Here is a 26,855-nt window from a genome sequence, read left to right as displayed (position 1 = left end):
TACGTTTGAACTTGGCAATTTGTTCCTCTATCCATAACTGAATCAACTCAGACTCATACTGCAGTAGTCCTTGAGCTCTGGATTTGCATATGAACAACTTAACCTTGTTTGAACACTCTTATATTTACTAATCTAAGCCTTTCTCTGCCTCGTAGAAGCTCCCTCTGAATGGATTGTTTCATCTCTTTACCTTTGGCATTAGAGGGAAACTTTGCTTCTCCTTTTTACTTCTCCTGATGGCTGGCATTACCCCAGCCCCCCATTTCATTGTACGTCACTGAAGACTGTAGCTTATAAAGGGCCACACAGATGCAGTCCAATTTGCCTTGATTTCCAGCGGATTTAGGAAACTCCAGGACAGGCAGATTTCAATCTACAATGCTGCGCCTTACCTTTTGCAAGTTAAAAATAAATAAATAAATAAAATTATCAGAAAATAGGGACAAGGTCTGCCCTCCTCATATTGTAGCAATTCTAATTACAGGCATGCATTGATGTGTTCCTTTGCAGCCCTCCATGTATTTTTTCATTCTTTGATCCTGAAGATAGCGTTCTCACTGTAGCCCAGCTGATTATATGGGTAACAAGTGGGTTGTCTCTTCCTTTTCGCCAGCACCTGAAGTAGCTTTACTTACGTACTTCTGAATGAGGGTGTCTAGATTCCTCAACTGCCTCAAGAGAAGAAAATATTATTTAAGGCAGCCTTTCTTGATCTCAAAGCTTTTTGTCAACTTTCTCAAGGTGGGATACTCTCTTGGTTGGCTTTCACATTAAATCTGGAGTATTTCAGTGTGTACCACACAAGGATGTTTTCTCTCTGTAGATTTTAAGAGCATGAGAGACAAGTCTGTATAATATGATCATCCACATACAGCGGCTCTGAGACAACTCGTGTAAAATTGTTCTGTTTGTTAACTGTGAAGGTAATTGGTAATGTCCTGTCTGAATATGTCTTGCCTCTGACCGTTAGCACTCATGATACTGTATCCTGATAGATTGAAGAGCTTTCTCTCATCATATTTTTGTTGACTGTGATATAGATCATGGCCTGATAAGCAACTTGATTGAGTCTGTGATGTATCTCATTCTAATGCATGTTTTTCAGTCTTTATTAGTCAAACTTGTAATTTGCAAAAACATATTGAAGTGGTTTGACAAGACATCTTAGTCATAAATCTGTATTGACTGACATTACATGTCTCATACTATGTGTTTATTAGTAAAATCCCATATAAATTGCTACAATACTTTTTTTTCCTGACATTGTTGTCAACTTGACAGACAGATGTCCCAGACATCACTCTAATGCTTTTTGAAGGTTGTCACAACATTGATTTTCTTCCTTATCCTGTGGAGTTTCCTTTGTATTCCAAGAAATACTGATGATTAATGTTAATGGTCCAGTGAGCTGCTCTTTCCATAAGTGCTCTCTTTAGAGCAGAAAACTGCTCTAAAACTCTTCAGTACAGTTTATAAGAATGTGCTAATTTTCAAGCGTCTGACCTCAGTTGTTGTCATTCAGCATAGTCCTTAGTTACTGTTGAAGTGGAAAGTATTTCTCCATCAGGCAGTAGAATGTCAGACTTTTTTTTTTCCCAAATGCAGAATGGAAATAGTAATCAGATGTGTCATCTTTTCTGCTCTCTTATTAACAGTTCCACTGTGCCTATTTGGTAAAGGAACAAGATTATTGCTAGGTTTCTGTTTATTCTTCATGTACCTCAAAACCTACTTTTGAGTCTCTGAGACATTCTGTTAATACTTTTACTTCCATTGTAATTTTCTTTCATTTCCCAGCATATGTTACCTACTCATAGGTATGCATTTTCTTACTTTTCCATCTTTTTATGTACTGAGGGTTTCTTACAGTTCCTTATGCTTCTATTCCTATCTAGGCTTTATGCCAGCATAGAGTTAAGATTTATTTTTGCTAACTTAGTGTTTTTAAATGTTTCTCAGATCTTAGTTATCTATTACATTTCTGTCCTGGCTGACATGATTCATATTTGGTTTCATCTTTATGGACCTTATCTATTCAAAACTGGTTTGGTCTCAGGGCATATGACAAATTGTTACTAGGTTATGATCCACCTTTCACTGAGTGGTTAATTATGTTTTGTGCTGAAATCGATTTCTTCATGTCAAGATGTGGTTTAATATAAATTCCTCTTGTATGCTATGAAATACCCTCTGAATTAGAAATTTCAAGGTCGTTTTAATGCTGGCAGTCTGAGATCTCCAGTAGTTTAGTTAGTCTTCCAGATGGATAATGTGGCTTTCTTTCTCCTCAGTGAATTATTGATTGCCTTTTAAGGAGCTGCTTGTCTTATTCTCTAGACTGACTGTTGTAGCAGATATCACCTGCTGTCCTATTTTGTGCTTTATCTGCTAGTTCATTAATCTGTAAGTATGTAAGACCCTTTGATTTGGAGGTATCAGAGACTTAGATACAGGTAATGTCATTTGAAGCACAGAAACTACACTATATCCTTTTTTTGTATGCTTGATCTTACTCGGTAAGTTGTGATGAGAGATCTCAGGATTTTTTCTACTGAATTTCAGTAATACCAGCTGTATAAGATTTATGCTTATGAACAAGTCATTTTAGATCTTCTTGTTCATTCCTAGCACCAAGGTAAGAATTTCTTACCTTCATATCTGTTGATGTCTTCATTAATTTCCTTTTTGTCACCTTTATTTTGCACTAAATATGTACCCAAATGCTTGTTTCCTCTTTCCCTTTTGTTATTGGTTTCAAGTCTTAATCTTCCTCCAATGCTCCCTCCTCTAGGAACTCTGAAGCCATCTATAATAATTCCTTTACTGTTGCTAGCAGTTATATTCCTCTGCTCAACCCTTTCTCTGAGAAGCCTGCAAGGTGTTGGCTGTTGCTTACAGTCCCAGAACACAAGGTCAAGGACGAAAGCCTCAGTTAGCTGGTGTGTGCCTGAGGCTACAAGCTGTCTCTGGTCAGGCAGGAGAGTAAAGTAGCAGACGTTTCCCACTCCTTTTGCTTCTATCCATAAGCAGCTACAAGTGAAAAGAAAACCTCCTCTTCCTGTGAAAAGTACATTTTAATGTTGGGGTTTTTTTCTCACTAAAAGATATTTTCTGCTCTGCAGAAGAAGAGATAGCAAAGAGTTGTCAAGCATCAACTCTTCAAACCATGTGTTTTTGTCAGGAGACCTTATTGACTGAACGTAGTTCTCCTTAGTGATGTTGATAGCTGAAGCTGAGACCATCCTCACTTGCATCTTTTCTCCTTTCTCGTAATACACTGGCCTACTACTGATGGCCTGCTTGTAAGAGTGAACCCTGCAGCAAGTGGTTCCTATCTACTTTTCAGGTTCAGACTGCTAGCCCTTCCTTTTCTGCACTGCACACAGGGGTTTGTTTCATATATGGACAGCTATCACTTGAGCATAATGCCTGCGAGCAGCTTGCCCTTGGTGGTTAGCAAGGCAGAAGTGCTGGGGTTAAAGAGCAAAGTTCATGGATATTGATGAGGGAGCTGAACTTAGGAGAAATATCCGTCTCTCTTGCTGAAGCTGATCCACTTAGTACAAATATCTAGTGAAGGTGAGTTTTGCTAGCAAGCAGCGTACAACTGGAGGATTGCTACCTACTGCAGACTTGCTTGACAAGTGTCCCCTGCCACCCCAAAGCATAGTTGCTTTCTGGGCAGGCATTGCATGGCCTGGTTTATTATGAATATAACAGGTGTGATTAATATATCAAAGTTTTGAAATCTTTACGTTAACAATATAACCTTTCGGGAGTGTTTGTATTTTGTATGTTAGTAAAATAGTTTTTTTCTTTTCAAATGGCTTTCGTGCTTTAAATGAAAGGATTAATTCCTAGGGAATAAATAGAAGGAGCAGAGAACAGAGAGCTAAGAATTCTCGATTTATTCTCAGCTGCAACTTGGGCAAGTTATTTGGTCATCCCTTTAGAAAGCAGCTATAAGCATCAACTTCAGGGTGGTCAAACACGCTGGAAAATGCCACAAATGTCCCAGTCTTGGAACTCAGTAATGGAAGGCCCTAAACCAAGGGGACCATTCTGAGAATCAAAGCCTTAACCAAGCTGTGTCTGTGTGCAGATCACTGAATCTGTGGCTTGGTAGTATGTGATGAGACTCGGCAAGCACCAACAATGACTTGATCCTTTCCTATATTCCTTTAAAATGCTATGACATTATTATTTCAAAATGTACTTCATGCTAATGGTAACAGTTGTCAAGTTTTTTGACTCTGAGTCTACTGTTTTTCGAATTGTCTTTTGTTTTGTTCTCTGTTTCATGAACTTTTTTCATTCTCTGATGTTAAGAAAAAACAAATAAAATTAAAAAAAATGCTCTTTGCAAATGTATCAGTCACTGCATCGTGAAGTTCATATTATTCCATGAGGCTGCTGTGTGGAGAAGGGACTGTGGGCTGTCACTTTGGCAGTGTATTTGAAAACAGATCTTTCCAGCAGCTGCTGCCATTCTGTCTGCAGCGTATTTCTGGCCTGTCAGAAGTGCAGCACCAGAGCACATGCTGTTTATGTCTCACGTGTTTGTTCTGTATTTCTTTTTGTTTTGTTTCTTCCTTTACCACAGAACAGCAAAAAAGGCTTAGTAGCCTGGCAGGTATGACATGAAAGTACTGCTACTCCCCAACTGCTGCCTATGCTGGAGCAAAGCTGCTGCTTTGTTAGCTTGTGGAGTATCTTTAGCAAACACACTTCTCAGGAACTGCAAAGGAATTAGTATAAATATTTGTCCTGGCTTAGTCAAGGTCACTGAATGCTTGATTTGAGCCTTTTCTCCAAATGCTACCTGTATGGCCACATGTTAATATACCAAAACCATAAATTACTCATCTGTTCCTCCTAAGCCATAAGATTTACATACAGTTTGTTTGTTCTAGTTGACTTTTGGGGCTGCCTTTTGAGCCTTTAGGTTTATTCCCTGGGGGCATATTCTCAAGTTTCTCTACACAGCTGTTAGAGTTAGTCTTGCTTGTGGTGAGGAGAGAGGAAAAGAAATAAAAATCAGTATTTACATGACTCCAAGAGCAGAAGTATTTGTGCCAGATGTCAAGAAATAGATCATAAAATTGTAGTGCGCAAGTATACACGGGTGCTGCTACCCTTCTCTCCCTGGGCAGCTCTCTGCTCTTGCAACAGGTGTGAGGAAGAGCAAGCTGTTTTCCTGATCATCTTTCCCTCCCCACACCCCAAATAGAAGTAGCTCAGACTGCAGTGGGCGTTGTAGGAACAGCACATTATGCACCACTTACCCATATTGCTGTTCTTTGGTTATGGCCATGGCGGGGTGAATGGAGAGGTGAGAGAGAAGAGAGTCACAGAGAGTGCCTAAGCACTTTAAATATCACAAACAGAAACACAGGGAAGCCAATACTGCATGCTCGTGCTCTGCTGCGTGGGCCCTAGACTAGCAGAGCGTGTCCCATGAGGCAGCTGCTGACCTGGTCTGACTTCATCCACCAGGTTCCTTTAGCTGCAGCACCAGCCTGTCCCTCCTCTGCTGTCACCCTGCTAAGGTGGGAGGCTGCATAACAGCTTACACCAGTTCCTCTCAGCTCCTTCCCTTAGTGTAGGTGTTGGCTCATCAGACACCACTCAGCTGCAAGTTTGATGCTTGCCTGCAAGTCTGGACAGAGGTTTCCTGTTGGTTTTCCCTTTCACAAGGTGTTTCCCTTCATTATCTGGAATTCTTTTTTGTTTTGTGAACTAGAGATGGCCACAGGCAGCACATCACAACCTGAATGATCCTTGGTCTGGAAGAATTAAGTGCATTGTGGCACAGCTGGGTCTGCACCTGCTCTCAGTGTACCAAAACAACCACACAAAGCTGGTGGCTGCCACCTCTCCCCCTGCTTTTTGTGTCCTGTTTGTCACAGCAGTAAAATTCTCTTGCTGTGCAACTCCAAATACTGCTGTTGCTCTTGGAAAAGGACTATTCAGGTGTCATGGAGTGTGCTGACTGGTGGAGTCTGGTTATTTGGGTGATTAAGCACCAGATCTGAGGCTCGAATTTTTAAATACCTCAAAGCCTGATGTATACCTCCATAAACTCTTTTTGAAATCATTGGAGCTGCATGGCAAATAAGTCAGCGTGAAGTTTAGCTGTTACTCTCCAAGCTGTAGGGTATTATAGGAAATCTGTGGTGAAAGAAGCCTGCTTCAGTTCCTCCTTCTGCAAAGACACCTGTGCAGCAGGCATCTGTGTTTGCAGTATCCGCTGAGCAGCCAAACTGGACCAACAGCTAAGCTGGTCCTCTTGGTTGAGTCCTATGGACTTGGAAGGACTCACCTGGCAGGGTGCACAGGGAGGGCTTGTCTTAATACAACTCATGCTGTCAGACAGGCCTTTCCTGTCTCCGGGGTTGTCAGTCCAGTGCCTTCAACCAGTCCTAAGTGCACTCCAAAAAAAAAAATTTAAAACTCCTTCAAAATGCACTTAACTGGCTCGTCAATTTCCCTCATGGCTATACCGTGCTAGATAGCTCCCAAATCTTCATGTTATATTATTAAAGATGTGAATTCATGGTTGGGAGATGACTGGCATGGGCTAGATGGTGGTTTATACTTTTGCTACGTCATCAAAATAAAGATTTTGCTTAGATCATGGCCATGGCATACACTTACTCTGTTGTTTATGTCTATATTAAGTATTTTGAATATTAGCATCATAGTTTAAGATGGAGTCTACCTGGCAAACAGCCAACCAGTTTTCCAGTGCAGGGAGCTAGGGAATCAAAGAGAAATAGCATATACTTACCAGTCCTGTTAGAGAAGGACTTTGTGACCTTCTCTGGCATTGAATTCTTTAGCCTGCAGAAAATAATGACTTTGATGGACTCAGGACTTGTAACATTGGCAGTGACAATGATAAATAATGGAGGAAAGCTGTGACCTTTCCTAAAGTTTGCATACTCTTCACATCCTCATCCAAAAAACCCCATGCTTTTAGTCTTCAAGGTTGTGGAAGAATGGTCTAGTTTCAGTTGCTCTTTCCACGCTCTGTTCCTAGAGGGTAAGAAGTTTAGTAATGGAAATGGACCAAATACTTGTTACCAGATGGAGAGCCCTGTATACCAGGGACACAAAAAGACCAAAAAAGTGCACACACGTTCACAGGAAGGGAAAATAGGATAAAAATGTTAAACAAGAATTTAATAGATGCCTTGTCCCATTTCGAGTTTATTTTTTCTTAAAGAAGAAGACTTAAAGTTCAGTGATAACTTCAAACCAAGCACTCAAAACCAAATCCTTCACATACTGTGTTTTGCAGGGCAGAATTGTGTTTGCTGAAGGTACCAACAGACCAATGCTTTGTTATGCACGAGCCTTTCCTCTGCTAACTGCCCGTTTCAGATTTCTGTACTTTAATGGCTTTGGGCAGTATGGTGATGTGCATGTGAATAAACATCTCTCTGTCTCTCTCTCTCTTCAGTGCATGCAGTGATGTAAAAAGGATAGGACTTGGCAAAGTCTTGATGAGGCAGACTGTAAAATCATAGATGTTTCCTCTCCAGAAAATCCACATAGAAAAAGTCCTCAGCAGAGCCTAAGGGTTTCTGTGCTACAGCTCTCCAGTGCATAGTAGAGCTTCAGAGCAACCTGAGCTCCCTTCGTTCCTTGGCCAGTGGTGGTGATGGTGCCTGCTGCTATGTTGTGGATGTCAGTTGGGCTGCATCAAGGAATTCCAGGTGGAAGCAAGGCAGTCCAGAGCAATTAGTTATTTCCCTCCATCTTTATACAGACTCATGTGCAAGAAGAATTATACATATGCTTAAGCAACAGTGGAATTTGTGGTTTACCAGCTTGGGTTAGGGCACAGAGATGAATTGGAAGCATCATATACTGACCATAAGGAATGAGATTGTCAGACAAGTGAGTGCAAACTGTTAAAAAGTAGTGCCCCACTACCACATAGAATGTTCCATTAGATTGAAATCACTAGCAGGAAAAGATGTCTAGGAGACCATATCAGTGATGCTTTTTGATGAAGAATGAGATTGCAGAGTTGCTAATTAGTCAAAAAGACACGAGAACCAATCCCCAAATAGTCCTTGAAACCAAAATTTTCCGTCGTCTTACATGGCAGCTGAGACTGTCATGAGATGTGTGGGAGTAGCTACCTGATAGATGCTAGTCTGCTTTTGCTAGCATCAAACATTTTCTTGGTAGATTTCCTTCAGTCCAGATGCTAACCATAGATAGTGGTGACACAGTCTGTCTCATCAACTACTTGCTAGGATTTTTACCTTAAAAGAGTGGAATATGGTGGTGTGGTGAAATGCTGAGATGAGATAAGAGTCTCCTATTGTCATTTCCAGATTCAGTGCCAGACAGACTAGTTTCTGATAAAGTTGATTCAGCACTCATACGGGACAAGCCGGTTCAGGATACAGTGCCAAGTGAGAAGAGGGCAATGGAGGAGAAGAGAAACATTGTTAAGAGCCCTCAGTACATGGCTGATACCTCCGTTGATGACATTGGCATTCCACTGAGGGTAAGACACACTGAGCATGTGGTCGATGCCCTAAACCTGGGCCAGATTCTGCCTACTTTAGGACTCGGGAAATTTGCTAAAGCTCCAGAGACTGCAGGGATTTAAGGGAAGACAGAATTCTAGTTCCAATGTATTTTGTTATGAACGCTTCTGTTTGCTATCAATGACCTGTTTCAGCTGCCTCGAGGGAAAAATTAAAAATCAGTATCTCTTGTTATTGTATTTGAGAATACTGGATTTTGTTCTTTTGTTTCATTCACTGCTAGCAGCTAAGGGAGAGTTTTGTCTCATTTTAATCATCTTAAAGGCAGATATCTCTCTTACACAAAATGTTTAAGTTCACTTAGTGTTCAGGAGAAATTACCATGAAAAGAATTGTTAACCTGTTCTTACAACTAGTGTCTGGAGTGACTTGAACACTAAACGTTTCTAACTGTCCACTGAATACTTAGGAAATCTGTACAAATGACTAAAATAGGCAAGGTGTTTAATTTTAGACGTCAAATCAGGTTAATATGGAAAACCTTCCACACAATCATCTACAGTTCTACGCAGTTTACAGCCTACCCCTGCAAAGCTTGTATGTTAGTAGTGTATATGTTCACTTGAGTGAAGTCTGTAGCTTCATTACATGTGAGATTCTATATCTGAGTGAAATCACTCATGTTTCAAATTATTAATTTCATATAGCCTTCATATAGCAGAATGCAAACCTTTTTCATTGCTGGAAGATTCATAAGCACTTTGAAAGGCTGGTCAAGTTCATGGTTGTGATTGTTTATGTGTATGTTTATTTTTCCAATAGAATACTGACAGATCGAAGGACTGGTACAAGACGATGTTCAAACAGATCCATAAGCTGAATAGAGGTACTGTAACACAGATGTTTTTTATTTACTTTAAAAGACTACCTTGATAATGTTCTGTTTCATTCATGTGGAGAATTGTACTGGATGTTAAGTAAAAGTGTTTTATGTCAACTAGTATTTGCTCTGCACCACAGAACTCGACCAATTATGTGAAATCTTCTGAAGTCAAAGGTGAGGAACAGTAAAGTCCGAAAAAGTCTGAGTTGTTGCTGAAAGGTGACTGCAGTGGCCCTCATGAAATCAAAAGTACTATTTGAGATAGGAAGCTGCTAATAATTCCATGCTTAAATAAAACAGATCCCTAAACTCCAGTTTTAGCAGCTAACCACCACCCTGCAGCTTTTTAAGGACAGTAGGTTGTCACTGGAACTGCTCTCTGCCTTAAGAGGAAGAAACTTTTTACACTGTAAAGCTTTAGTATCTGCATAACAAAGCCTTGAGTTGAAGCTCACTGAATCCAGTGGAAGGGTTTCCACTGATTTTTGGTGAGTTCAGACTCTGAACTCTGCTTTTTCAAAACCTGAAGTTCTCTCCTTTCAAAACCTAAAATTGTGGTGAGCACTTGCAAACTTTGTAGTGATGCACTCTCAGGGGATCCCCTACTCTCGGACATGTCTGTGCCTGGCTACTGATAACGTTCATGTTTTCTTCTGTGTGAGAAATGGCTGCAGTAGCATTTGCAAACTGAACCCTCTGAACAGCCTGACGTGCAGGCAAATGTAATTCAGAACTGCACTTATGTGATAAAACATAGAGCATGCAAAACTGGAGCTGTGTTTACTGCTGCAGGTGCTGTCATGATGAGCTTTATGCATAGATTGATGCTGTGTTTCATTGAATGGAATGAGAAAGAGTTGAACTGTTTCCTAATCCCAGCACTCCTAACAGAGGTTTTTCAGTTCAGCCAGAGCTCATGCTTCAGAAGGAAGAGAATGAGTTCAGTCCCCTCAGCTTCCAGGATCTCTCACAGGGCCCAGACATGCAAGGGAGCAAAGAGGCATCAAGGTTGTGTGATGATAGAACATCAGCACGAGAGGGACTGTTCTGCAGTCAGCTTGTATGGATTCTTTTCTCGCCTCCTTCCCCTTTAAATCTGTCCTCTCTGTTCTTTTTTTTGCAATCATGTTCCTCTCCTTAGGACACTCCTGAAGAAAACCCTTATTGCCCTACCTACATATTTCCTGAACTTCCTGAAATCCAGCAAAAACTGAAGGTACCAGAAGTTTAGTCAGAGTATCCTGTTGTCTTGTGCTTTGAGTTAACTGTACTATAGCACTCCTAATAGTAACTAGATCCAGGTTCTAGATTTCCATTGCCCATGTGTTACACTGGCTGGAAATTCAGTTATGGCCCAGTATACCTTCTAGTTTCATGCTTAAAATAACTAAACTTGCTAATCTATTAATCTTTTCTTAAAGTATGATGCCATTTAAAGTAGGCAATAAAATCATATGTGATAGGAAATTGGGGATGAAGCAGAACCTCCACTTCACTGTGGATAGTCCTCAAAATCCACCGCTTTTCTCTGCTGCAGAAGACAATACCTTATTCTCCTACATACCAGTTTCCTGCGTCTACTCCTAGTCCTATCTCTGAAGGTAATAATAAAGGACCATATGTATTTTTCTGCACAAGTGCTGCCTTATCCATTTATTTCTTCCTGGAGTTTTTCTTGTTGCTGAGCATTATGCTGCCTCATAATGATTTGCTGCACTCTAAGCATTGCCTTGACTGTATGATGCCTTTTTGGCTTTGCAGTGCTCCTCTGGCTTTGTAACTAGTATTTGACTAATGCTACAGACTTGAGATCTGCTTGGGTTTATGCGCTTCTCAGTTGTATTTAGCCATGTGCGTGCAGTGATTATTTAACATGCCTAGAATGCTGACTTACATGTAAAGATGTGGTTTAACTGAGATTTCTCTCACCCTCTTTTTGGATCAATGAATTTCTTTAATTGTTTACTTCTGGTTTTGAACATTAACACAGTGTTAGGGCCAGACCCAAAATGCCCCTGAAGTTTCTTAGTAAAAAGGCTGCTTGCTTCAGTGGGTTTTGGATCAGTCCCTCAATGTAGTCTTTTAAAATAAATATAACTTAGTAACGTAGGTTCAGGGCTGGCCTTAGGTGTACTTGGCATATCTAGGCAAGGACAGAGTTTGACAGTCTCATCAGCACGTCTTGCAACTTGGAATAACACTGTCTTTACCTTATCCTCTTCATGTGCTCAGCAGATTCCTTTAAGCTTCATATACAAACAAGAATCTTTTGCAGTCACTTTTCAGGGATGGTGAAATAGCAGCTATTGCAGTGATAATTGTGTGACTGTGTGCATATGCATGGAAACACATATATAGGAGAAACACTGGAATCTGCTGCACACACTGGACATACAGACATTTCCTGATTGGAAAATTGATGCTGGTGACAGCTTTGTTGACTTGGTGCTTTGATGTCAGTTTAGATCCTGCAATTTAGGAACTTGCCTACTTAGCCTGCACCTCAGGCCAACCCTGGTGAGACTATTAATTAACCATTTCATTCAGTGCTTATATTAAACGTTGGTGGGTACTGTGTAAGACGAAAGCATACAATATGAGTTCTAGATGAGATGCTTAAAGAAGACTAGGAGATGTAAGGTGTGTTTCGCTGTTAAAACGAATGTGGATTAGTGTCATACAGGTATCTAAGATACTTGCTTATTTCTTGGTGAAACTTGCAGGTGAAAAGTCCTGTCTTGTAAATCATAATGCAGTGTAAATTATTTTCTGTTGGCAGAATGGGTGGGTATGGATAAGAGAGAAACAAAGAGTCTCAGTTACCAATTGATAAAGGACTTTTACAGAGATTCCATTTTCTTGTTCATAATGAAGTTTGAAAATATGTTTTGCTGTTGTTGGAACTAACGCAGTTTGCAAAACCGATGATGATGATATTTGTAGAGTCTAGTTTCCAATAAATGTCCCTTTTGCACTTACAAATGTGCATATGAAAGTAAATTGCTGGTTTAGGTAGCTGGAATTTTGTTGAATCAAGCACTTGCTTTTTATTCTCAATACATTGGGAAACGTTTCTCTAATGTTTGTTTGGATTCTTGATAAGGAATCCAGAATATCTGATGATGTAGATGGGTTGGAGCGCATGTTTCATGTCTAGAAAACATTTCAAAGTTATATGCTCAATGACAACAGTGTTTGTACAGAGATACATTGAAACCTCATTCCTTGCTGTAAAAAGAGGAGAAATGCGGACACTCTTCTTTGTAAGATAGAGAAACATACCTGTTCTCCTTATTGTTATAGATCTTAAAATATTACCAATTGGAAAGTAGCACTTACCTGAAGTGAAGTTTTTATTGTAAGGTTTTCCTTTTTGAATGATGAGCTATCATGAATATTGATATTTCTCTTTGAGTAACTAAATCAATTTTCTCATTGATCACCAGCACTAAATAAGACTGAGAGGTGAGTGACTGTGAAGATAGTATTAGATATTTGTGCATCTATATTTGTAGGGACTGAGAGTTTTGTAATTTACCAAGTATTTTACTATCTGAATAAACCCAACTTTTATATAGGAATACCAGTGAATTTTGTCAACAATTCAGTGTAATAACATTAAATAAATAAATATCTTTTTTGTATCATTTAGGTTTAAAATCCAGGAATTGACCTGAAAATTGACCTTCACTATTTTTTAACCTGAAGGTTATGATAAGCACACCAGAGTCAATAACCATCTGTTTGGAACTTACACCTTCTAATTCATTCACCAAGAGAACTCAGAAGAGAGGCTAAAATTTAAGACTACTTTGAGCCTTCCTGAAACCTTTGATTAAGGCTTGAGTGCAATTTCAGGTCAGCTGTGTTAGCCGGATTGTTTTTTCCAGCGGATGAAATTGGCTGTAGCAGCTGATTGATGTCCTCCTTGAGAGAAGATCTGAGGCTTGTTTCAATCTATTGATCGGCATCACTGAATTCACATAACACTTTTTTAGTATGTTCTTTTCTTATCTAGCTTATTCTAGCTTCATTTATTTTATTTTTCTGTCTTTTTATATCCGTCACTTTTAGTGGTTTCTTCAGAGGTATTAGTAATACCTTTGCTCATAGTTCTCTTTGCAATCATTGCATTGTACTTTCCTGTATTTTGCCTTGGAAGTCCTACAGATGTCTCTTATACACGTCCCTGCAAGTTTGAACCCTCATCAGCAGAGGAAGGTGATGGGCCTGTGGGTCCAGTTTCCAGGTCTGATCCCAACTTCCCCTTCTACTATCTGCAATTCGTTGAGGATTCATTTCAAAGCCGATTGAAGATGATGGAACGATACTGCTAGGTTTTTGATTAAGTCAAAGTCTCTCTGGCCATGACCTGTAGAGTCGGGGGTGGTAATGCTGCCATCCTCCCACCTTCTTTCTAGGCACATCTGCCGTGCCGAGCTACAGTACCATGTTATCTTTGAGTAAGGCAGTATGTGGTTCCGCGGCCCAAGGCAGAAGTTGTGTCCTGGGAGCGACATTGCTGTGTTGATGCAGTGTAACTCTTTCACTGTCAAAGTGAGAGCGTTGTTCAGCTTGGGGGCCAGACCACACCACTTGCTTACACGGATGTCATTGCTAGCTCTTCTAGAGTATCTCTATTGAGTATACTCTTTTGAGTATCTCTATTGCATTCTATAGGCATGTCTTTCCTACTTAAAAAAAGTAAGCTCTTCAGAACAAGGACAGTCTGTTGATGTAAGTATACACGTGTGTCTCATGTCAGGAGTGTTATCTGCACTTAAAAGATAATCGGAGTCAGTGAACGTACTTCAACTTGGTGTGCAAGTTAATACAAGGAAGATGTCCCAGCAATTGTCATATGTGATTGGGAGCAGGACTTCTCGGCTCTGTTACTGTGTCTAGGACCTAATGAGTTATTTTAGGCATTACTACAGCTTTTAGATCCTCTATCTTTCAGCTTTTGATAAAGTGGATCTAATAACCCTTGCTGTAGAGGACTTTTGTGATAAAAAGTGATTGTTTTCTAAAGTGCTTTGAGAGCCTGGAGAAAGGTATTAGTGTTAAGTAGTACATTAATATTTATATCTAATCTAGGAATTATATTTAAATGCAATCGAAACCTCATTGGGATTTTCTTTTTTAGGATCCTCTCCCTGTGGTAAGTATTTGGCGTATCACTCAAATTACGGCCAATGTATTAGAAGAAATGAAAAGGTTCTCTGATACTTCTTTGTGGCTTTTTCAGCTCACTTGCAAAATGCTTTTGTCTTTCAGATGAAGATTCTGATTCATATTCTCCTCGTTATTCCTATTCTGAGGACAGTAAGTAGTTCACATTTCTTGTGTAATCTGTCAAACAGAAAAGACATGTAAAGCATGTATTTATTTGCCTTCTATCCAGTTCACCAATATTTCTATATTTGATTTATCCTACAGGCAGAACTCAGCTTTCAGTTCCCCGCTCCAAGAGTGAGATGGACAATATTGATTCAGAGAAGGTTGTTAAGAGATCTGCCACTTTGCCACTGCCAAACCGTGCTTCATCGCTGAAATCAAGCCCAGAAAGGTGACCTGAACTAAAATATATTTGTATCAGTACTGGAAGAATCTCTGAAAGCTGTGAATGGGAGGGGAACAAAAGTGGAAGCTGTAGGTCCACAACTCCGGTTAAACTTCTTTGGGGAAGTGGAGATGTAGTGTTGACTGACTCTTTACTAGGCAGCAGTGAACTCCTTCATTGTCACAGCCCAGTCCCCCATTTTGTCCATCTTTTTTACCAGGCATCACACAGTCTGTTGCATAGTTTCCTGACTGAGTGAGGAGCGTTTCCCTGGGTGTCATGCCTATACAGTGCCTACCACAGAGGTACAGTGGAAACTCTTGACTCAGTATGACACTGTGAAGGGACCTCAGAATTTAAGCAAGTAGCAATAATTGTGGAGAAGCAAAATTTGGATTTATGTTGAGCCTTGGTGAAGGATTTGTTACATTTTCCATCTCTGAGGAGTTCCACCCATATGAACTTTATTGAAAGTAGGTTCTAGTTAACAGTGTCATAGATTCATAGATTCATAGATTCATAGATTTCTAGGTTGGAAAAGACCTTAGAGATCATCGAGTCCAACCATCCCTAACCCCCATTAAACCATATCCTCAAGTAGCTCATCCACCCTATTCTTAAACACATCCAGGGATGGGGACTCAACCACCTCCCTGGGCAGCTTATTCCAGTGGCTGACAACCCTTTCAGAGAAGAAATACTTCCTAACATCCAACCTGAATCTCCCCTGACTAAGCTTATGCCCATTTCCTCTTGTTCTATCACCCATCACTAATGTAAAGAGCCCTTCCCCTACCTCCCCACCATCTTTTCTCAAGTATTTATAGGCCGTAATCAGGTCTCCCCTCAGCCTCCTCTTCTCCAGGCTAAACAGCCCCAACTCCCTCAGCCGCTCTTCATAAGTTTTATTTTCCAGCCCCTTGACCAGTTTAGTCGCCCTTCTTTGGACTCGCTCCAGGAGCTCAATATCTCTCTTAAAGCGAGGGGCCCAAAACTGGACACAATATTCCAGGTGCGGCCTCACCAGTGCCGAGTACAGGGGCAGGATCACTTCCCTGCTCCTGCTGGTCACACTATTCTTGATACACGCCAGTATCCCATTGGCCTTTTTGGCCACCTGGGCACACTGCTGGCTCATATCAAGCCGGTAGTCAACCAACACCCCCAGGTCCTTCTCCGCCAGGCAGCTCTCCAGCCACTCTTCCCCGAGCCTATAGCGATGCTTGGGGTTTTTACACCCCAAGTGAAGGACTCTGCACTTGGCCTTATTAAAGCTCATGCCATTGGCCTCAGCCCAACGATCCAGTCTGTTCAAATCCCTCTGAAGGGCCTCCCTACCCTCGAGCAGATCGACACAGCCTCCCAGCTTGGTGTCGTCCGCAAATTTACTGAGGGTACATTCAATCCCCTCATCCAGGTCATTGATAAAGATGTTAAACAGAACTGGACCCAGCACTGAGCCCTGGGGAACCCCACTGGTGACCGGCCTCCAGCCGGATTTAGCCCCATTTACCACCACTCTTTGGGCCCGGCCATCCAGCCAGTTTTTAACCCAAAGGAGGGTGTACCTATCCAGGCCAGAAGTTACCAGTTTCTCCACCAGAACACTATGAGAAACTGTATCAAAGGCTTTACTGAGGTCAAGGAAAACTACATCCACAGCCCTTCCCATGTCAACCAGGCGGGTCACCCTGTCATAGAAGGTGATCAGGTTTGATTGGCAAGACCTGCCTTTCATAAACCCATGTTGGCTGGGCCTGATCACCCGGTTAACCTGTATGTGCTCATTAATAGCACTCAAGATAACCTGTTCCATGACTTTGCCCGTCACCGAGGTCAGACTGACAGGCCGGTAGTTCCCCGGATCCTCCTTCCGCCCTTTTTTGTAAATGGGGGTAACATCCGCCAGCCTCCAGTCCAGCGGAACTTCCCCAGTGAGCCAAGACTGCCCAAAGATAATGGACAGGGGTTTGGCATTTCAGATCTTTCAAGATGATCTCCCTCCAGGTTTTTTGCTTTGTTTATTACCGTGTGTTTTAAACCTCTTTGTAAGAGTAATGAATGTGTTTACCAAATGAAGGGAAAGCACAATGAGCAACGAATATTTTATGTCTTGCTAAATTCTCCCAGCTCTTGAACTGCACCTCCCTCCCTTACCAACTGCCACATTCTTTTAATGTTTTTCACTTGCTGCCTCAAATGAGCAATGCCATAATTTGAGATTGCTAATTCAGTGAGCATCTCGGGCCACCGCATCAGGAAACCGTTTGCTGATAGAACGTGTCTTCCTTGTGCAGGCATAGAAGGCATAGTACATTGGCCCTGTGAAAAAACTCTTGCAAGTGAAAGGATGACAGTAGTTAGTGCTTCTTATTATCTAGTGACAAAACAGTGTTTCACCAGGGAGAAGTTTCTTAGAGATTGGAATCTTAAGCAATCAAGTTTATTCTGGACAGCAAAGATGAATCTTCTTGAAATTCATACACTGTTTGTAGGCCAGTCATTTTGACTGTCATCTTGCCTTACTTTTAAATAAATAAATAAATAAATAGGTTGTCTCCTAAGCCAGCGGAGAGAGTTTGGGCAACTCAGTGAGTTGTTCCTATCCTAAACCAGGTCAGTAGGGTAAGTGAGAGGAAACCTGGAGCTACAGTTTTGGTTAGATGCCTGCCTTTTGTTTGGTAAATGCTAGTTGAGATGAATCCACATACAACATTACCCATCAAAGGGAACATATCAAAAGCAAGATTAGAATTAGTTTACCATCTTAAATGGCCTGATTTCTGAGCTTTTTTGGTGGCATTGGTTATTCTGCATGAGGTGTTTGAATATATTACTTTTCAGAGGAGCTGGACATTGTAGGATATGGACCCTAAATTCTTTGTGACTGCTGTTGTCTGAACTGTGCCAGTGTGGACACCGCACAAAATTGCAGTGGTTTGGATAGTCCATGGACGGAGATAATTCATTCATGTCTCTAGAAAAGGCCCTCTCTTGGACTCCAAAGTGCCCCTGAAGCCCAGAGCAGTAGCAGTTAGGTATTTCAGTGATGTGGCTAAAATGAAGAAATTTAGCAAAAGAGATTTAATCTAAGTTCTGCTCAAAGTTTGGACATGTTCACATTTGTGAGCTTAGTTGAAGCCCATCACTAAGCTATTTCCAATCAGGAAAGATATAGAAGTCTGGAAGTTTATTGAAAGTACTTGGAGGAAACCCCCTCTGCGTTGATGTTTTCAGCAGCTGAGCTGTGTCAAACTCTGCCTGCTATAGATAAACAAATACATGCCCAGAGCCCTATCTGAATTGTTCCACTTGCAGCAGGCTCCTTTCCTAGATTAAAAAAAGTACCCTGATTAAACCAGGATTAACAGGGAAAGGCACCTGTTAAAAGGAAGTGCTTGTCTCCATGGAAACCAGGATGTTTTGGGTTAATTGATCTTTCTTTCCTCAGGACTGACTGGGAGCCTCCAGACAAGAAAGTGGACACCAGAAAATACCGTGCAGAGCCCAGGAGCATTTATGACTATCAGCCAGGAAAGTCCTCAGTTCTGAACAATGAAAAGATGGTAATGTTTGTTTTATCCTAGTTTGTGGCTTTATCCTGTCATTGTAAAATACTCCCCAAGTGCTTATCCAGTTCCATTCTGATAGGATTCCTTATACTTACATTGCAGTGCTTGTGTGATGTATTTCCTGTATATTTTGTTTTGAAAATGATTTCGCATAACTTCCTAACATTTTTGTTCTCTATAAAGCAAGATCCAGGGGGACTGAGAGACGTCTTTCCTTTTGGATGTGTTGTTTTCTGTGTTAAATATGGATCACTAACCCTAGTTTTAATCCATGCTTGACACTGTGACCTGTTCAGCAGCTGTTTTGCCAGCTGTACTTTTTCTAGGGCAAAGCATTAGTTGGTGCAGGAGGGTTTGAAGGCATTATGCAACAAAGCAGGCTTCTTCAGTTTCTGTGTTCCTCTGATGCTTTAAACACCGAATGACTGATTTTTCCAGTGCCTGTAATGTCCCTCAGGGGATGCCTCAGAGGTGCATTAGGACATGGCCATCTTCCCTGGGCTGCTTTCTTTCTCAACTGGATCTCGCTTCTGTGGCAGCGGTAGCAGAACTGAATGTGAGCGGGCTCCCCAGCTACACCAGTGCATAACCTGGAGTATTAAGTGAGCTGTTACCAATTTCAGTTTGAATTAGTAAGTAATGCTGTGAATTGCGACAACTAGGAGACATGCCAAAGTGTTTTCTGAGAACACTTGGCATGAGGCAGGGCAGAGAGGTGGTGCTAACCTCATCAACCAGTCCTGCATAAATCGCCACAGCTCACTTAAGGTGTCGTTCAGTGGTACAAGTGTGACATTAAGTGCTGGAAAATACTGAATGAGGTTATTAGTGAATAGCCAGTTTGGTACATAAAGATATAATTGTTCTATATAGATGTTAATTTGAAGGATTGGGTTGGAGGTGCTAATTCCATGTGAGATTCCAAATGTAAACTGGGCTGTGTGCCTAAACAGCTCAGGCATTGATACATGCATGAAGTAGGGAAGGGGAGGGTCCTGGAAAACCTACCAAGGATTTTACACTAAAACACAAGAGTGAACAGCAATTTAAATCAATAGAAATGTAAGAATCAAGTCTGATCTGGGACCTGATGTTTCTCCTTAGTATTTTGGTGGGTTTTCTTTATTTCTTCCAAGTGCAATCAAGGTGCATCACTTTTTGAAGACCCTATAACCAACTTCTTTTCACATCTGTCTCCCATCACTGACTACAACAAAGTTGCTCCTGGTAGGAGCATGATTCTGGTGCCTATTGGAATGGGCAATGGATGACTCTCTCTTGATCCTACTGGGCATTGGCTGGGACTGTAAGAGAAGTGCCAGTGAGGAGTGGTTTGAGAGAAGTGCCAGTGAGGAGTGGTTTGAACATGGTGTGACAACATGCTGTTCCAGCAGTCCATCCTGGAGCAAGATTTCTGCTGACTTAAGTGGCAATTTTGTGTCACAGTAGACAGCTACGATTAAGACTTGTGGCAAAAGGCCTGCTTCATCTGTGTACTTAAGCCTTTCTGAAAGGTCTGGCATCACCAGTGGCACTGTTTACGTGTTCAGACTTCATCAAGTACTTAAATGAGCTGTTGAATTGAAGTGGAAAAGCCACAAGCAGGACCATCATCAGCATGATTGAGAAAAATTGTACAGATCTCGTCAAAGACAAGAAGAATGCGATAGCTGTGTTACTTGCAATGTTATTCTTGAGCTTTTACTTCAAGCCACAGATGGTAGAAGAAAGAAGGTCATGGAATAGTGGCTTCATGATCTGCATCAGTCTCATTAAATACAACAGTAATACAATGGTTAGCAACTAGATCTTTCAAAGAGGCTGCAGGAGATTTGCGGATATCTCCTGGTAATCACACCCAGAGCTATCACTGTCAGAATACCAATCCAAAACCATTTCAGAGCAATGAAGAGCCTCCTGTTGATGTCAGTGGGCTTTCTGCTTTATGTAAAGGCAGTTGTATAACAAGATGAGTACTTTGAGTTGGAGTGCGATAAAGAAAAAAAATGAGGTGTTGCTTCTATTTTGCCTTAAAGAAATTCCCAAAATTCCTCCAGGCCATCAGAGATCAAACATGATGTAACCATTTACCTTTCAGTTTGAAGCACTGCCTCTCTTGCAGCATCAATCCTGAGCTCTTGTCCTAGGAGTATTTTTTGTGAAGCCTAATGACTGCCACAGAGTCTGGGACATCTAGCAAAGCCCCACACTGTTGGGAACTCCCAGCTGCCTCAGTAACCCCATCACAGGACGATTTGCATCAGGACACTTTGCGTTGGCCCGCTGTGTGTGTGTGGCTCATCGCTGCTTGTGATGGAGCACTTGAGATCACGCCGGCATATCAGACACAATCTATTTATGTTTTTAATGCACTGAGATACATTATGTCTAGGGCTAGGTGCACTGAAATGCAAGAGTTAACTGGATGTCTTTTGGATATGGCACCTCAAAACCCTCAGCAAGGGACTTTGTTCTCTTATCTCACCTGTAGTGTTGTTAAACAGCTACAACTGTTGCAACTTTTTTTGTTTCATTAAAACAGATTGTATGAACAAAAGGGAACTTTCTTTTCAACTGTGCTGTTTTCTGTCCTGTCTGATTTTCCTTCATTGTAGTTTTGTCTGATTCTCTAACATTTATTTGTGAAGAAACAAGTAATATTGTCTCTCTATCCATCCCTTCAAAGGTCTTTTAGCAATGCACTCTCTCTGACTTGTGTCTCCTTTGATTTAGAAAACCACCTTTCACTCCGTTTGCAGTGTATAGAACAGGGTTTCTCACATATTCATGTGCTGTTAAAGATGCAGTATTTGATTCAGGTTTCACTGAATCTCTTTTTTTAAACAAATTAATATTTAAAGAAATTTTTTAAGTACGTGCAGCTCAGTAGAAGTGTTTGACAGTAGGACTGAGGGACTGGTCAACTTCCAGCTCTTCCATTGAGTCTCCCTGTGACTCTGGGCAAACTGCATAATCTCTCTCTGTGTGGGCCTTCTGATCTGTAAAATGCAATTCATTCATATTCGTGTTGCTCACAATGATGCCAATAGGTTTAACTGATGTTTGCAAAGCAGTTCACGGCCTTTGTGAGAGAGGTGGTATAGAAATTCCAAATTATAAGGCTAAATATCTACATTTTAGAATGGAAACCATGGGATCTGCATCTCTAACAGTCCCTTTCCGTGTATTCTTTGCATAATGTTATCCTTCTCTTTCTTCCATTCCCCTATCACCAACTCCTTTAGACTCGGGATATAAGCCCAGAAGAGATAGATTTAAAGAATGAACCTTGGTATAAATTCTTTTCGGAATTGGAGTTTGGGAAACCGGTAAGTTTGATAGTCATGATGACTAATGAAGTCAACCTGCTTTTTTTTTTTAAATTATTTTCACATCTCTTTGCTAGGCCCTAAACCTGGAACAGCTGCCTTACTCATTTTAAAATGCAATTGTTCATAACATCATTCTGGTACGGATGTAAAGCAGCTGTTCTGTGACCACTTTAAGTAGTTTGAAGCCATTTACAAACATTCCCCACCTTCCAGCCATATGTATCAACAAGGCAGTATTTTTTCACACGCCATAGTTCAAACTGCATTTTGTTGTTAATGTTAGAAGTAATGCCCTCTTTTCTTTATTGAAAGTCCTTATTCAAAGCCCTTATTCTCCCTCTGCCTAACAAGATCTAGGATGGCTAATAGGTAGCTTTAAGTCAAGACGAATCACTCATTCATTCCGGGCCTTGGCTTGTAAACTGTGGGTCAGTAATTTCCAGCTATCCATAAACAGATCATGACCCTGTTTCCTGCTCATTTCCTTGTGCATGTAGCTGCCCGTTTCCTAAACGGGGTGCATTGGTCTGTGTTGAATAGCCCTTGCCATTCCTCAAAACCAAAGAAGTCTGAGAACAGTGTGCTTTCTTTTCAAATGGAGCTATGTTGCTATGTGTAGGGGAAAAAAAAAAAAAAAAAGCCTTCATTTCCCACTCTGGAAAAAGATGAAGCAAAGCTTACTTATTCAATAGGACAAAGGACATTTGATGGAAGGAACACATCAGTGGCCATGGCTACTGGAAAAAATGTGACTGTAAAGCATTTTATGGTCTGGTTCTTACTGATTAAACACTATTAACTTCATTATTAAGTACTGTTTATTAAGCTACTCTTACTGCACCAGAGGGTCAGTATCAGCCTCTCACATCTATTCAAGTATAGCGGTTGTTTCTCTTTTCTCCTTGAGGTCAACTATCAAATGCCCATGCACAGCATTTTTGAGTGCTGCTGAGATTTCCCTGCATGTACAAAAAAACCCAAAATACGTTTTAAGGTTCACTGCTGGCTTCAAAGGCAACTGCACATGGACACCAGAGGGCAGGTTTTCTTCAAACCTAGTCTTTGTTCTCACAGAAGTGAAAAAATTCCTCTATATAGAATGTAACTGCCTGAGTTTGGGTACCCAGTCTGATCTCATCATAAAAATAGTGTAATTTTTGCTGAAAAACAGACACTTACACTGTTTGGGTAGTCTGTTGTGTCATAGAAAACTCTGGTTTATGGCTGTGTTCCTTCCATCCTACCTAAGCTAAAGAAGGAGCTTCAACAGTGTTTGAGATGAGACCCCATAACTTTTAGGTGGTAGAAGTCAGGTAAATCTCACCTCACTGAGGATTTCAAGTGATGTCAGTCTAAGGATTTTAACCCCTCACAAGTTGTCATGGTTTGAGATTTCCACAAAGTGAGAAGAATCCTGTTTCTCTTTGCTGCTGTGCAATTAATAACCATATGCTCTTGCAGTAAGTGAGGGTTTGTCATTTCTATGATCCTTTGAGTTAGTGTCTGGTATTGGAAAATGTGTCAGGGAAAGGAGAACATCTATGCCCTCAGGTCTTTCTAGAAGTGAGGGTATATCTGTTCCTTAGAAGTGTGTGTTTGTGCTTTTAGTCATGCAGCCTTGGCCTTATGTTGGAGGAGGGCGTCTCAGGCTACACCAGCAATCCGTCTTGCATTCAGCAGAGCATCTGTTCTGGTGACAAGTCCCCCACCTTGCTCAGGGCACTGTTGTTAAGGGCTGCCTTCTTACAGCTTGCCTTGAAATGATATCCCATGTCAGCTTGCTCAAGCTCCAAAGCCATGCAGCTGTGCTCCCTGATCATCAACTATGCCAATCCATGAACATGGTATTATGTATGTAGTGCTTTGATGTGCTTTCATCAGGTACTTGAATTGAGGATGTAGTCTCAGACTTTTACAGCTACCTGCTCTGGAACTTGACAGAAATTCAGCAAAGCTCCCTCTGAGCTTCATCACTAGAGCCAAAAGAGCATGCTTTACGTAACTTTGCTTGCTCAGGTCACAAGAGGACCAGATTTTTGTGACCAGCTAGTGACTAAGCCTCATGCCTAATCAGAGAATTTTAACTGGCTTTTACCAGTGCCTGAGATTTTCACGTTTTGTTTGTCTCAGCTTTTTTTTTTTTCTCAAATGCTGGAGATAATGTGTACTTATACAGGATGATTTCCCCTGGCTTTCTGACTTTATTTGCAGCTATATGACATAGGCAGGAAAATCCTTGGTAAAAGAGAGCACAGAGTTCTTGTGAGTCTGTGGATGTTGCTGTCCAAACACATCAGAATGACCAGGACGGGGCTTTCCCTGTGGAGCGAAGCACATGCACTTTCTAGGGAAGCCGAAGCAACACTTTGGTGGACTAGCATCCCAGATGCATTTCTAGGCAGCACTGTGGACAGGCACGTGCTCTGAGACAGGTGGATCAGTCTCTGCAGCATGGATGCTTTTTCAGTGTACTGCTGAGACTGAATCCCCACACGTGTCTTCCTTCCCTCCTCCTGACTTGTGGCTCTGCAGCTCCATTTAGCCCATCCACAAAACTTGACAGTCAGTCTAGGGCTCGGTTGTCTTCCATTGTGATTGCAGGATCACACACATGAACCCTTTCTCCCAGCCCTTCCTGAGGCAGCACTAAGTAAGCTTTTTGCTATAAACAGAGAAGCAGGGGGGCTGGAAAAAGGGGTGCATGTCCTGCCTTCTCACCACCTTCCCTCCAGTTCCTTCCTCCAAATCTCAAACCTAACTCTTTGCAGCACTATCTACCTACCTGCACCTGCTGATCTGGTGGATAAGAAACAGGTATTTACAGCATTTGCAACCCACACAGTGGCTGTCCAAATGTAGAAGTGGCGTGAATTCAAACTACAGATCCAGGCAGTCTAGAAACCTGAAGGAATTTGGACCCAGACCCAGGTGCTGTAGCTCAGTCTCACCTTTGGTAGACTGACATTGGGATGTTCCCTGTCAGTGACTCAGAGACAACCTAATCACAGAAATCAGTACAGGCGCATAGGATGATGCTAAGCTTGCCAACCAACAGAGGTTGTTTTTGTTTGGAAGCAGAGCGAACATATTCTGATTTCACAAAGTAAGAAAAAAGATTCCAAGCATATCAGTGAGAGGTGCATATCTGGTAAAATAAGGATATTAGCGTGGCATTATTTGGATAGGAGCGTCAGGACAAAGGTCTTTCACTTTGAATAATCCTCCCTGATATTTACAGGGATATTTACAGGATATGCCCTGATATCCCTATATTATGTGCATCCACACAGGAAAATCCTATTTTGAAATTGGCACCTTTACCTATAGGATGACCTTTAAATAACTGGTTTCCAAATTGCCATGTGTCCCACTCTCCCCACCAAACACCCCCCCCCCCCACCAAACAAACCCTCAAACCAGTGAAATAAAAAATAACAACTCTGCATTCTCATTGCCCCACAATGCCACCACTGGAAATTCAGCCATTTGTTCACATGGTATGTATTCGTAGCCTGGTGGGGGTGGGGAAGATTCTCCCTTTTCTTTATCAAAGGCCCTTGTTTTACCCTTTCCTTTTCAAAAGAAGAATGAGCAAAACAAATGCTTTTTATGACTGTGTGGGTTTTTCCTCCATTTTGTTTTGTTTTGTGTTTGTGTTAAGAATGCTTTAATCACCAGCTGTGGGCTCCCTCTAGAGAGTCCAAAATCCCTTAGAGCACTTTGCAAAAATAAAAATTTCTTCAAACACTACTGAAAACAGCCCCTCTGAGACTGCATGTACGCTCCCTTTTGCCTCCCATGATCTCTTGATATTTGTGCTATAGCAGATTTATCCTTCTATCTCTCTCTCTCTCTGTTGTGTTTTTTTAATTTCTTTTCAGTGTTGACGCAAATCCCCTATTGTATTCCCCCTCTGTTCTAATCCAGTTTCCATATTCTCTGTGATGTCTTTCCTTATCTTCATTTCCTCATTTCCTTCCTCTGCTTTTCATCAGCCTCCAAAAAAGATTTGGGATTATACTCCTGGAGATTGCTCTATCCTTACTAGAGAGGATAGAAAGGTAATTGTGTCTCACGTACGTTGTACTACATCTAGCGCGTATGTATGTGTGTAAGTGATTTTCTTTTTTTTTTTTGTAGCATTGCTTGGGTTTTGCGTGCTTGTGAGTGATTTTTTTTTTTTTTAATTGGGCTTGAGCTCATTAGCCTAACAATGAAGTAGCTAGTAAATTGATTTAATAAACAATTCTTAAAGCATAATCAGCCATAATTTAGAGTGGTGGTTTTGCCATCTTGACTTGCAATGATAATTATACTAACAGCATTTTGCATATTGTTACAGTATTTTTTTTTTTACAGGTGGGTTTTATAACTTTATGGTTTGTAGAATTAGATTTTAGCAGGCCTGTGCATCTCTTAATTTTGAATGTTAAATGCCTAAAACTATTTCCTCTGTAATGATTGAAACATGATTAATTACTAGTCAATTTCTGTGTATTGTCCATACCATCTTTGTCTTTTTTCGATTAAAAAGGCTCTTTTTTTTTTCAAAATTAACATTCCTTTTGTTTCCCCTAACCCTAAGCATTATTTTCCCATTCTTCTTCTCCTTCTTTAACCAGACTGATCTAGAAAAAGACCTCTACCTCTACCAGACTGAGTTAGAGGCAGATTTAGAAAAAATGGAGAAGCTTTATAAAGCGCCACATAAAAAGCCACAGAAGGTATTTCCTATTCTTTTCATGCTGCCAATCCCTGTTTCCAAACTCTCTGCTCTAATCTATTCACTGCTGGATGATTATTAAATGAGGTTGGGATAAATAATGGTTCTGACCTTCCTGACTGCATGGCTTGCTGTGTTGCTGTCAGAAATAATAGAACGTGATGCTGAGAATCCGGCTTGAAATCCATTTCAGATACAGTGATTTTCTCTCTCTCCCTTTCAGCTGCCTCCACCCCTGTCCCCCTTCAGGGTTTTGAGTTCAGTGTCTGCAA

The 26,855-nt window shown here is 41.1% G+C and overlaps 1 protein-coding gene across 1 annotated transcript in view; it reads left to right on the top strand.

Moving 5' to 3' along the window:
* The window catches only part of SORBS1 (sorbin and SH3 domain containing 1), a 79,433-nt gene that overhangs the window by 24,892 nt on the left and 27,686 nt on the right, over positions 1-26,855 (top strand). Inside the window, 12 exon segments of the mRNA XM_086616864.1 lie at positions 4,604-4,633; positions 8,352-8,527; positions 9,333-9,401; positions 10,535-10,618; positions 10,931-10,994; positions 14,671-14,718; positions 14,833-14,962; positions 18,408-18,522; positions 21,774-21,857; positions 25,343-25,357; positions 25,856-25,921; positions 26,483-26,584. Of these exon segments, the coding sequence (XP_086472990.1) occupies positions 4,604-4,633; positions 8,352-8,527; positions 9,333-9,401; positions 10,535-10,618; positions 10,931-10,994; positions 14,671-14,718; positions 14,833-14,962; positions 18,408-18,522; positions 21,774-21,857; positions 25,343-25,357; positions 25,856-25,921; positions 26,483-26,584 (983 nt within the window).

The sequence above is a fragment of the Tauraco erythrolophus genome, chromosome 9 (assembly GCF_009769465.1).
Source record: "Tauraco erythrolophus isolate bTauEry1 chromosome 9, bTauEry1.pri, whole genome shotgun sequence".
NCBI classification, from domain to species: Eukaryota; Metazoa; Chordata; class Aves; order Musophagiformes; family Musophagidae; genus Tauraco; species Tauraco erythrolophus.
Note: the sequence above shows the minus strand (reverse complement) of the source record. Positions and strands in the feature narration are given on the sequence as shown.